This window comes from Setaria viridis, chromosome 4 (genome assembly GCF_005286985.2).
Source record: "Setaria viridis chromosome 4, Setaria_viridis_v4.0, whole genome shotgun sequence".
NCBI classification, from domain to species: domain Eukaryota; kingdom Viridiplantae; phylum Streptophyta; class Magnoliopsida; order Poales; family Poaceae; genus Setaria; species Setaria viridis.
In genome coordinates, this window is record NC_048266.2 from 30,538,571 (window position 1) to 30,551,118 (window position 12,548).

The 12,548-nt window shown below is 41.8% G+C and overlaps 1 protein-coding gene across 2 annotated transcripts; it reads left to right on the forward strand.

Annotated features, from left to right (window-relative positions):
• Nucleotides 1–1,570: 1,570 nt before the first annotated feature.
• LOC117853893 (villin-3) lies at nucleotides 1,571–12,391 on the forward strand. Of its 2 annotated transcripts, none has more exons than XM_034736174.2 (23): nucleotides 1,571–1,876; nucleotides 3,363–3,484; nucleotides 3,812–3,911; nucleotides 4,277–4,345; nucleotides 4,460–4,702; nucleotides 4,804–4,981; nucleotides 5,072–5,204; nucleotides 5,335–5,497; nucleotides 6,266–6,413; nucleotides 6,576–6,676; nucleotides 7,546–7,701; nucleotides 8,226–8,294; nucleotides 8,379–8,447; nucleotides 8,554–8,691; nucleotides 8,801–8,929; nucleotides 9,581–9,728; nucleotides 9,857–9,867; nucleotides 9,954–10,094; nucleotides 10,198–10,323; nucleotides 10,411–10,476; nucleotides 10,973–11,294; nucleotides 11,386–11,615; nucleotides 11,694–12,391. In XM_034736174.2, the coding sequence occupies exons 2-23, from the start codon at nucleotides 3,429–3,431 to the stop codon at nucleotides 11,805–11,807; spliced, it is 2,910 nt and encodes a 969-aa protein (XP_034592065.1). In that variant the 5' UTR covers nucleotides 1,571–1,876; nucleotides 3,363–3,428; the 3' UTR covers nucleotides 11,808–12,391. The 2 variants fall into 2 exon arrangements, with proteins under 2 accessions (XP_034592065.1, XP_034592064.1); XM_034736173.2 differs by lacking the exon at nucleotides 1,571–1,876 and adding an exon at nucleotides 1,904–2,060.
• Nucleotides 12,392–12,548: the final 157 nt, after the last annotated feature.

The following is a 12,548-nucleotide window of genomic DNA, read 5'->3' on the forward strand; positions in this document are numbered from 1 at the left end:
TAATCGCGACCTTTCTGACTTCTCCGCGCCGCCTGTCGTCATCTCCCAGCACCAACACGAACGCCGCGCACCGACCCGCACGCCGCTCCAAACCAACCCGGCGCACTACTCGCGAACCCGTGCTGTCTCCGCGACGCAAACACGAAGGCTGGCCAGACAGCAACGTCAAAGATCCGCCGGCCCAGACGTCGCTCCGGCACCCGCACCGGCAGGCACAGCCGCGCGCCGCGCCCAGTCGCAGCTGGACGGCTGGAGCCTCCCGCGACCCGTCCCGTGATCCCGTCCTGGCACCGAACCCCGGGCGCGTCCGCCCTGTCACGCCCGGCCCCAGCGCGTCCCCCGCGTCGCGCCGTGCCGCCAGGGTGGCGCCGCGCTCGCGCGCGCGTACGACCGTGGGCGGCACCGGGAGTTGGACTTTGTCCCCGCTCTCGCATCCAGCACGTACCCTCCCGCCGCCCCGTCACTCTCCGCCCCCTCCTCCCTTTGGCCTCTAGGAGTTGTTTTTGGAGTTGCCGGTGGGCGCCGGGGCGGTGGCCGACCTCTATGAATGGTGCGTGGACTGTCCCAACCCCTCGCGTCACCTTTCGGCGCGATCGCAATTTTTTTTCCTCTGTAGGAGACTTGGAGTGGGATGGATGGATGGATGGCTCCGAGCCGCCAAACAGCTCAGCGGAACGGGGGTGCTAAAAGGCACGAATTATGGGTGCGAAAGCCTCTTGACATTGGTTTTCCTCGTTACTTTTGGTAAGAACACACCTGTTTGCGTAGGCTGGGCGAGCTGGCGTGGCGAGTAAAACCTTTCCACGTTCGTAATTCTTTCTTCCGTAAAATGGAGAGGCTAATGGTATGTGCTCATGTTATTATAGGCTAATTTCAGAGTTGAAAACCCTTTTAACATCACGTACGTGCGTATTTCAATTTTACTTTGTTTGTAGTTTCCTAAAAGCGGGGTCGTAACCGAAGCTTTCCTCGTAAACTTGTATGTTTTCCATAAATGTTGCGCTAATGGTCAAATTAATTCAAACCATTTTGCGTGCCATATTTCATATGTACCCGCAGAAACATATGCGGCATGATAGCTCTGGATTTGAACTATTCCTACTTCAAAATTCAAATGTGCGATGGAATTCAGCTTTCAACCTTTTAAAAATCCTCATTCCGTCGGAAGCGACGCTACCTCTCATTTCTACATTTATTTATAATATCATCAAGCAGGCCGCTGGAACCTTCTTCAAACTTTGACGAACATTTGCCCTTGCCCCCTATCATTTTCAACAAACTTTCAGTCTCTTTATTTCAAAAGAAAAACTTTCAGTCTCTCGCTTTTATCATCTCTCCCTTTTCCTCCCAAATTATACAGATCTAGCTGGACCATGTCGTCCTCCTCTACGCCGTTAGCATCATGCTAGTATATCCACCTGTACACGCCCCGTTTACCCCAGCTCGTCAGAACGAGGCGCCACGACAGAATAACGGCGCAGGGAAGAAATTCCGTCCAAAAATATAAATAGCGCAAACTCCCAAACACCTCCTCCACCTCCTCTGTCTCTGTTCTGTCCTGTCCGCCTCCTCCCTCCCTCCTCGTCGTCCTCCTCCTCCGCCATAGTGGCGAGCACGCCACCCGCCACGCCCCCGCTTCGCCTCGGCTCCAATCATTCGCCTCCCCCACCCCAACCTCTCCCCCCCGCCCCGTTTAGCCGGGTGATTAACGGATTATTAGTTAATCCGGAGGCTTCGTCTGGCTTTCGCGGCCCCGTCCGCCAGCCACCCCCGCTAACGCCAGCCCGGGAGCGCGCTAACGGCAGCAGCGACAGCAACCCGCTGGCTAGCTAGTCTTCCCCACGATTGGACGCCGCCACCGTCCACCCCGGCCGAGGTGCGTGGCGACCAAATCCTCCATTTCGGCAATTTTTTTTTTAGGGAATGATGGGGGTTGGGAGGGCCGGGGAATTTGTTTAATGGTGCCCGCGGCGGGGGTGGTTAAGTTGGTCTTCTGATCGGGGCTTCGGCTTCGGGCGATCTGAGGTCCGGACATGGCCGCGCCGGGGTCAGCGATCAAGGTACGCGGGGGTGTCTGTGGTTGGCCGGCTTGGGTGCGTGTGCGTCGGATCTGGGCTGCGGGAATTCGCTGAGTTTTTGGGATTTTGTGTGGTACGGACTGGGTTAGTGGGTTCTGGATGGATGGGTTTTTAGCGTGATGTGGTGGGGAATTTTTGCTAGGTTGATTTTTTGGTGGCGGGTTGGGATCTGGCCGTCTGGCATTTGGCATGAGAATGGCCATTTTGCGCGATTTGGATCAGATGATGGATCATTGTCATTGAGATGAGCTGCTGTTTGGAGACTAGTTTTGTGAGAGCAGTGATTTTTACTTCTTTTTGGGCGTGAGGTGGATCTGGGTGGCTGGAATTTGGTTCGATTTATGCTTGTTTATATGCCACTCGATGGCCCCGTGCTGATCCCGATGCTGAGTTGTGCTCTGGAAGTCGTCGGATTTGATGCGCAGTTGGATTGTTTTGGAAGCGATATTAGTTGTGTGTTGGAGCATTGGAGTCATGCAAGTCCATCCGTGTTTTGGATTTAGTGAGCTGGATGTGGATGTTTTGTTGAATCCTAGGATGTCAGGCCTACTCAATTGGATTTTGGCCCGAAGTTGCACATAAAACAGCACACTTCTTGGGTTTACCTTTCAGCCCTTTATTAATGTGCTGATCAAATTCGGCAGCTGGTACCGTGGCGGAATGGAAGGTGGTAACTCATTCAGGCAGTTTCATAACATCCTGGAAATGTGTCAAGCTCTTGTCTATTCTGTGGTGGTTACAGCACTTTGAATCTGCAAATGATGTGGCACACTGTATGGAATTTAGTGAATTAGTTGGTCATTGCAACTCATATGCTCCGTGCATAGTAGTTGGACACAATCAATTCCTTGTAAACGGTTGAAGCTGGATGATACTATATTTGATTGAACCTAGATGTGATCAGGATGTTAGCTTGCTCTTTGTCATGCCAACTTCTTAGTTTGTGCCTTTGTAGATGTTGAGTGTATGTTGTTTGAGCCACAATCGTTGTACAAGAGCAGGCCAAAGGTCTTGAAAATGCTAGAAATTCTAATAGTTTGGTATTGCGTTCCTATCAATGGGCTTTTTTTAATAGGAAACTTTTGTATGCAGTGTTATTCGTAAACACATCATGTGATTCATCCCATTTTGGATTTTTCACTAGCCACGTCTATCATTTTTTTTTGAAGGATCTTTGTTGATGTTCTTGTAAGAATGCTTTTATGCGGGCTTGCTTTTGAGTTCCAGAACTTGCATTGTTGCAAATGGAATAACTGTTCATCTAATTTTTTTTTTCTGTTTCAGCACACCTTTTCTTCTCTTGTGAAGCAAAAGCCACCAAGGACTAGCCCGACAAAATCTAGGGGTACTATGGCTGTTTCAATGAGGGAGGTGGATCCTGTTTTTCAAGGCGCGGGTCAAAAAGAGTATCCTTCAGTTTCTAGTTTTCTACTGGTCATAATATCTGTGCTTATACCTTTGTGTCGTTTAATTCCAAGAATGTCATTTGCCCTCATTCCTCCCATTACATTTCTATTAATGTTCCAAAATAATTGTTCCTGCTGCCCATCATATATCCAGTAGAAGATTGTTAGAACACTTGTAGGTCAAACATCAATTATATTTGATGAACTGTGAGTCCATGGGAAACCTTTGTGATAATCTAGTGGAGAAATTAGATTAGCATGGTGTTGCATTACTTACATTCAATCCTATTTGTTTATTTCTGCATTATTATCCTTAGCAACGATCAGTGGATTGGAAATATGGCGGATTGAAAAGTTACAGGCGGTTCCTGTCCCCAAGGAAACATATGGGAAATTTTTCACAGGCGACTCGTACATAATACTGAAGGTACTTACCTTTGCTCATTTTGTAAATGTTTCAATTCCTGTATTTAGTTCTATGGGAAAAATATGTTGTGTGCTACCTGATGTCAGCAGTACAATTGTTTCCGTTGCTTACATCTTATCTCCAAAGATCATTAAATCTTGACTTCTTCTGTTCACATGCTTATCAAATCATGCATCCTTGATACTAGAAGGGATAAGTTGTTTCCTAATGCAGCTGATCATTCCAGTATGTTGTTTATGCTGCATAAAAGCAATGATATTCTGTTTATATTGCACAAGTGCTCAGATTACAGTTATATGCTTAGATTGATATTTATCAGGGTGAAATCCTGATTGTTTTTAATAGTTATTTGATTCTTTGAACAGACAACTGCCCTTAAAAATGGTTCCTTTCGGCAAGATATCCATTATTGGCTTGGTAAAGATACCAGTCAGGTTTGCTTTCACATTATAAGTTCATTTCATTTTCTGGCGCTGTAGATTTTCATTTTCTAGCACTGTAGCTAATGAACAAGAAGATTTACAAATTGCACTGTAATTAATATATAGGATGAAGCTGGTACAGCTGCAATCAAGACTGTCGAACTGGATGCTGCTCTTGGCGGACGTGCTGTCCAATACCGTGAAGTACAGGGAAATGAGACCGAGAAATTTCTTTCATATTTTAAACCTTGTATTATACCAGAGGAAGGTGGGGTTACATCTGGTTTCAGGCATGCTGAAATCAATGAGCGGGAGCATAAAACACGATTATTTGTCTGCAGAGGAAAGCATACAGTTCATGTTAAAGAGGTGTTTTTTTTTTGTTTTCATATAGTTTTGTCAATTTGTGCTTGTACAGTCATAGCTTCCTAATACAGATACCACATTCCAATTTTCCCCTGCTCCAACAGGTTCCTTTTGCACGATCATCACTCAACCATGATGACATATTTATTTTAGATACAAAATCTAAGATATTCCAATTCAATGGATCAAATTCAAGTATTCAGGAGAGGGCTAAAGCCCTTGAAGTTGTGCAATATCTTAAAGATACCAACCATGATGGTAAATGTGAAGTAGGAGCAGTTGGTAAGTTGACTTTTTACAAAAGGGTTTAAATGTGCTTAAATGTTCAAGGTCCAATATTCTTTCAGAGTTATAATCTCGTCTTTCAAACAGAGGATGGAAAGTTGATGGCAGACGCTGATGCTGGTGAATTCTGGGGTCTCTTTGGTGGATTTGCTCCTTTGCCAAGAAAGACATTTTCTGAACTTAACGGGAAAGATTCTACTTCCACTTCAAAATTGCTTTGGTAATGTATCATACGTGACAAATCATAGTCATTTTTTTTCTCTTTGAAGGAATTCTATCTTTCATGGTTATGTTATAGCATGTCTACTTTTTCGTCTACTGAAATGTTTTTTCCCTATTTTTGTTGTCAGTGTCAATAAAGGCCAAGTAGCACCTATTGATTGTGAAATTCTGACAAGAGAGCTACTAGATTCAACAAAATGTTACCTGCTAGACTGTGGTTCTGAAATTTATGCCTGGATGGGTAGAGAAACAACTCTCGAAGAGAGGAAACGAGCAGGCTCTGCTGCTGAGGTAACATTGTCTTGCTTCTGTATGATTTTTCTGTTACTTCTGTCTCCCACTGCCCACGGGCTTGTAATTCTGTAGCGCATACACTAGCTGCCGTGGGGTTAAACTGTGACTCTGATCCTTTGATATGGCATGAGTCTGTACCTGAATATGTATCTGTTCTTGTGTCCAGGGAGTTACCTGGACAGAGTGGTTAATGGAAGTCTGATTTCCTCAAAAAAAAAAACATTGTCTTGCTTCTGCCATCTTGACTTGGTACTTCTAGTAATTTGGCTGGACCTTTTGTGAACCAGCCACCATAAAGTTCACAATTTAGGCAGATGTAGTAAACTTAAGAGCAATCACCAATGTGGCTCCTAACCAGATATTTGATTAAGAATTGTTGCAGCTAATGTGGATAAGCATTGAAAGCTAGGCATCAAACTTGAAATTACCTATGAAAGAATTCGGGCTCACCCACATCAATAATATAGAGTTCCTATAACGAGTATTGACTCTGTTATGGTAGTGCCATATGCGAGGTAAATTAAAGTTTGCGTGCAAGAAAATGCCTTTTAACCAGTTCAAGTTTAGTTATCAGCTAATTCATCATGACCGACAGCATGGTTTTTTCATCACATTCCATATCCCTGGTGTTGCAGATTACTAAGCCCCTTGCTAGTTAAAAATCATCATCTGAGATAGACGCACTGGAATTCCAGTTTTTCTCCTTCTCCATTTACTACATATGCCTTAAACAATTGTTGCCCTTTTTCTTTCTTACTTCTGTAGGAATTACTACGTGAAGGAAACCGGCCAAAATCTCATATTATTCGTCTCATGGAAGGATTTGAGACTGTTATATTCCGATCAAAGTTTGATAAATGGCCCAAGAAAGCTGATGCAGTTGTGTCAGATGAAAGCAGAGGAAAAGTGGCAGGTTAGCATAACTAAATTTTATTTGTCACTACTGATGGTTTATAACTAAATTTCTATAAAATTTAGTTATAAAACATCAGTAGTGACAAAACATCAGCAGATCCTTATCCTTTTCATTTTATTTGTCACTACTGATGTTTTATAACTAAATTTCCTTCTGTAGCTCTTCTTAAGCGACAAGGATTTAATTTTAAGAGTCCAGTAAAAGCTGCACCCGTAAAGCAAGAGCCTCAACCTCAGATTGATTGCACTGGCAATTTACAGGTCAGTAAACTTCCTTTCTTACAAACGATTTTGCAACCATATCGCATTCAGTTATAGCTATTGATTTATCATTTTTTGAGCTCTTCTGATAATAAAACCCATATCCTGGAATATGGATTTTAGTTGACAGGAATACCATATTCCAGGGTATGGGTTTTATTAGTTAGCATAAATCTACCTGGGAGGATTTAGTTGCAATAACAAGATGAGATGTGACTGGCAAATAACCGCATTCTTGCAGAATATGGGAAATAAGTTTTTGTACAAGTTATTTATTGTTCCTAAGGATCACTTGTGTTTTGATTGGCCAAGTAAGAAATTACTATTACTGTTATATAATAGGCTGATACATTTGTATAATTCCTGGCGTCGGTATGGAACTATGGATTTAAGAAGGCACGGGGGGTTTGTGTGTGTTTTGGGGGTGGGGGGGTGGGGGGGGGGGGGGGGGGGGTAGGGGGGTTGTTAAGACCCAAGTCCATTTTTACCCACCTGAACTTGTCATGGAGTCGAATACCAGGAATCTTACACCCCTCATGTCTCTAGACTGTATCTTAAAAGGTGGTTTCTTGGTGTGCGTGAGAAGGTCTTCTCTTAGCAAAAGCCCGGGGGCTGTCTTACCCCCTGCAGGTCGAGTTTTTAAAAGGTGGTTTCTATGACGTGGCTAAAAGAACTACTCAAAACCAGGCAAGGGGGTAGTTTGTCTGGTTTTCATGGTTCAGGGGCAAAAATCAGACTCAGTGAAGTTCTGGGGGGTAAAATGGACTTGATTCTAATTCTTATTCCAAAAGTTTGCTCTTACCATTCATGCATTTATTCACTTCAGGCTCTCCAATAACAGTAAATCCTAAGTAGCCTATATCTTTCAGGTTTGGCGTGTTAATGGTAGTGAAAAAACTTTCCTTTCGTTCTCTGAGCAATGCAAATTCTACAGTGGAGACTGCTATATCTTTCAATACACCTACCCTGGAGATAATGGAGATGAATGTCTTATTGGTACCTGGTTTGGTAAGAAGAGTGTCCAGGTAACTGTTTTATGCATTTTCCATTTGTTTTTTGTGTCATTTCATTAAGAGAGAAAACAGTGTACAACGGGCATGATATTTCCATTTGTTGTATTTCCACATATGATTGATACATGCCATGGCAACCTAACATTATTCGGTGCATGTCTGTACTGTATTAGCTATTTGTTTTCTGTTATGTGAGAAAATAGAAATGCGTTTGCTATTCTAGCTGAATCAAAATCTTTTTAAAAGAAATATTAAGCCTTATATTATTGATATTATACTGTGCATATTCTCAAAATTAGTCAGACCGTACAACTTTGTAGCCATAAAAGATGGCTTTACGATTTCGAAAGCATCCAACTTCTTTGATCTATTCTGTCTTGCTGTAATTGACATTTCTAAATTGCGGATATATCATTCACTCTTTCCTGAGTACCATTCATATATTACCTTCTTGACACTTTTGTTTCTTTGTTAAATTTTATTAAGTTGAATAGTAGTTACTTAACCATGTGGTTCCTTTTTCCATATATAAACAGGAGGAAAGGAGTGCAGCCACTTCACTTGCAGACAAGATGATCGAGTCTTTAAAATTCCAGGCTGTTCTGGTTAATATTCTGCCTGTTTTGTCTTAGAGGATTTTTGTAAACCTTAGTTAACCATCCTGACCTCATTTTCTTTGGTTATCACAGGTTCGCGTTTATGAAGGAAAGGAACCCATTGAGTTTTTCCCAATATTTCAGAACCTAGTTATATACAAGGTTGGTGTTTAACTAAATGCATGTGAATATGCCTCTGCGAATTCTTTCTCCTTACTGTGGCAATATGATTAGTGCATGTGTATTTAACATTTCCGCACTAATACAGGGTGGTACGAGTACTGGTTACAAGAAATTTGTCTCAGAAAACAACATTGAGGATGATACCTATTCAGAAAGCGGGGTTGCACTTTTCCGAGTTCAGGGCTCAGGGCCAGAGAATATGCAAGCTATTCAAGTTGATACGGTACTTTGTTTTTATTGTCTTTTCAACAACGCATTATGGTTGTGTTATGGCCATGATATCTTAGTGGATTTTGTAAAAGTTATGACAATGCTATGATTCTTATTACCAGGCAGCAGCATCGCTGAACTCTTCTTATTGTTATATACTACATGATGGAGATACAGTTTTTACGTGGATTGGTAATCTAAGCTCATCAATGGACCAAGAGCTTGCTGAGAGGCAGCTAGATGTGATCAAGGTATGTGGAATGCTTTTCAGTGATTATTTCTTGTGGATGTGGTTGACCATTCAAATGAACATTCTGCTATGTTGCCGCTGCACTCTGATTAACGCGTTATCCACATGATAGTTAAGCCTCAGTTGTGTACTTGTGTTTCTTTATCTATTATTTCTAGCTTGATGGCAATCAGTGGATAGCGGGTCGATGGCGACTAATTTCTACATAGCCATCTAATTTTCTAAAGGCAGTTACTGCATTTATGATGACTGACTAGTTACTACAACCATCATAATTATGTACTAATATGCTGCACATATTAACTGAATGTTATCTTATGATTTATTTACACACCACCATATTATATAATTTACACATCTTGGTTAACGAGTTGCTTTTCCTACATCTGTTTCCTGTCAAATGTACTTGACTAGCATCAAATGACACCCTGTGGGACAGATGTGACAGATCTACATCATGTGTTACAAAATGAACATAATCATTGCATAGCAGTAAATCATCAGTTGATCACATCTCAAAGTTGTTTGATAGATGTGCTTCCTGATCATATCTTCCCAACTTGCATATTAGCTTATTGATTGCTTTTGTGTAACTGTATGTTACTACACCACTAACCCTTTCCATTCTGCTCATCCACTATATTATATGCAGCCAAATATGCAGTCCAGATTGCTCAAAGAAGGATCGGAATATGATCAGTTTTGGAAGCTACTAGGGGTCAAGTCTGAGTACTCCAGCCAGAAGATTGTGAGAGATCAAGAAAGTGACCCTCATTTGTTTGCTTGTACATTTTCAAAGGGTAAGATAAATTCGAAACTTCCTACTGCACTTATTGATTATTATAACTCATTCCGTACCTTACTTATCTGCATGTCCTCTTCTTGAATCAATTTTTTTTTGTTCTGCGGAATGCTTGGGGGTGAGAAGGTGTGCTTAAGGTGAGTAATGCTGAAGTTTATGTACTGTTGTCATGCAGTAGTCAATAATGTGAAGAATAATTAATGCTGTTGAGCTGATTTTGTAGGTTAGAGAAATATTCAACTTCACTCAAGATGATTTGATGACGGAGGACATATTTGTTTTGGACTGCCATTCATGTGTCTTCATATGGGTTGGACAACGTGTGGACACAAAAATACGAGCACAAGCTTTGAACATTGGAGAGGTATATGATATATTTATGTTTTCTTTGTATAATGATATAAATGAGAAGACAAATTGAGTTTTTCAAAGTTTAAATTGGGTTGTAAAACTATTATTTCTGCCAGAAATTCCTAGAACTTGACATTCTAATGGAGAATGTATCACGAGAAACACCACTTTATGTCATCACTGAAGGAAGCGAACCCCAATATTTCACCAGGTTCTTCACTTGGGATTCAGCAAAATCAGCAGTAAGCGTCCCTTCTGGATTATAGTGCCTTTGGTGTTGTGCAAACATCACATGTGAACTCATCTTCTTATCTTATGAATTGTTTCAGATGCATGGTAACTCATTTGAAAGGAAGCTATCTATAGTGAAGGATGGAGTAAAACCAAGAGCAGATGTAAGATTTCTGTATCAAGTATTGAGAGTAATATCGTTTGACAGTTGGGACTATAGGTGTGCCTGAATGGATCAGCACCCAGTCTAAAGGAGGTCCAAATAAAATAAAAAAGGAGCCGAATAAATAAATAAAAAGAAACTATGAAATGCAGTAGTAGTGTATCTGTTTCGAGTTATGATAGCATTATGTGTTGGCACATCTGTTTGCAGAATGTTTATTGATTAGTGTCTACTGCATAACCTTATGAAGCAATTGATGCATTTTCATTGGTTACTTATGGTTAGTTATTTACATTTTTGTTGAAGTCATGAAAAGAAAGGCTAACTATCCCTAGTTAGGTATCAAATTTTAGCATCTCTAGATTTTGTTTTGTGCATGAACATACAAGGTAGCAAATTGGACGTAGCTGGTAGCACATGCATTCACTGTGTTTATTTTAGTTTCGTAATGCTGTTTTTCCTAGAATGAGACTAATCCTTGGTTATAATATTTTTAGAAACCAAAAAGAAGGACAACAACATCATCACACACCGGAAGGTCTAGTGTACCTGATAAATCTCAACGTTCCAGAAGCATGTCATTCAGTCCTGATCGTGTCAGAGTCAGAGGAAGGTCGCCTGCTTTCAACGCATTGGCGGCTAACTTTGAGAACCCAAATGCCCGAAACCTGTCAACTCCTCCACCCATTGTTAGAAAACAACCTCCAAAGCCTGTATCCCCTGATTCTTCAAAGCCACCTCCGAGGACTGCTTCGATCGCTGCAATTTCTTCTTCTTTTGAGCGACCTAAGGCAACTCTAATACCAAAGTCAATTAAAGGTATGCTAAGCATCCTTAGAAAGGGTAGTGCCTTAGTGGTATTTTGCACAATCATGGTTTCTCTTACATTCTATGTTCTTTTGGTGTCAAGCGAGCCCTGATGCAAGCAAGCCCCAAACTGAAGCAAGCAAACCTAACCCAGAGACGAATGCCAAGGAAAGTAACCCTACAAAGGATAGTCAAATTGCAACTCCAGCAGTACAAGAAGATGTAAAGGAGAGTCAGGCGGAGGGTGAAGAAGGGCTTCCTGTGTACCCATACGACCGCCTGAGGACATCTTCCACCAATCCTGCTACAGACATTGATGTAACCAAGCGGGAGGTAAATCTGTCCTTACGATACCATTGCCTAACCGTGTCAACACCCAACCCCTAACACTACTATACTGGCACCTTGCAGGCATATTTGTCTTCGTCAGAGTTCAGAGAAAGGTTTGGAATGACGAAGGAGGCTTTTGCGAAGCTACCAAAATGGAAGCAGAATAGGCTCAAGATTGCTCTTCAGCTGTTCTGAACCCTGCTACTGTGAAATGTCCTTCGTTTTCATTGCTTAGTCAAAGCACAATGACATGACTGGTTTCCAAAGGTAAAACCATTTTCTTCGGCCACAGGCTCTTTGTGATCTCTCGTGGTCACTGCAGCAGCAGTATGAGTCGTCAAAAGTGTACCCTACCAGGGTCAAGGGGCCCTCGGTAGGTTTGGAGGGGCAAGTCCAGTGAGTTTTTAGCTGCTCATGCTCCTGAGTTGTGTTGTTCACTGACAATTTTCATGTGCAATGACTTTGTGCCGGATCGCTGCATTGGCGATCGGTCACTCCAATTCTTTCCTACCCAACGCCACAGGTTTGTTTGTGAGCTTGCAAACCTTTTCCCCCTGTGAAGCCTCCTATTTGTTCTATTTTTTTTAAAGTAGAGTCCCGATATAATAAGGGATATATATATGATGTAATTTAGACAACTGAGCATGTTGTACAAAAGAGTTTGTAAAATATTTCCGGGCGCTGTTGTTTTGTACCTGCAATTTGTTTCCGTAAGAACGTAACAGATCATGCTTGTAAATTTTTCCAGATATATATTGTCTCGCATGGTTTTGATGTCCTGTAAATTTCTTTTGCATTCATGCCGATCACATTTTAGTTTTGGTTGAAAAATGAGTTTGAGTAGGTTTTAAATTCAAATAGGATTCGAATTTATTTAAGATTTAAAAAAATTGGAATTCTTAAAATCTCCTTGGTGATCGGGCGTAGCCCATTCCT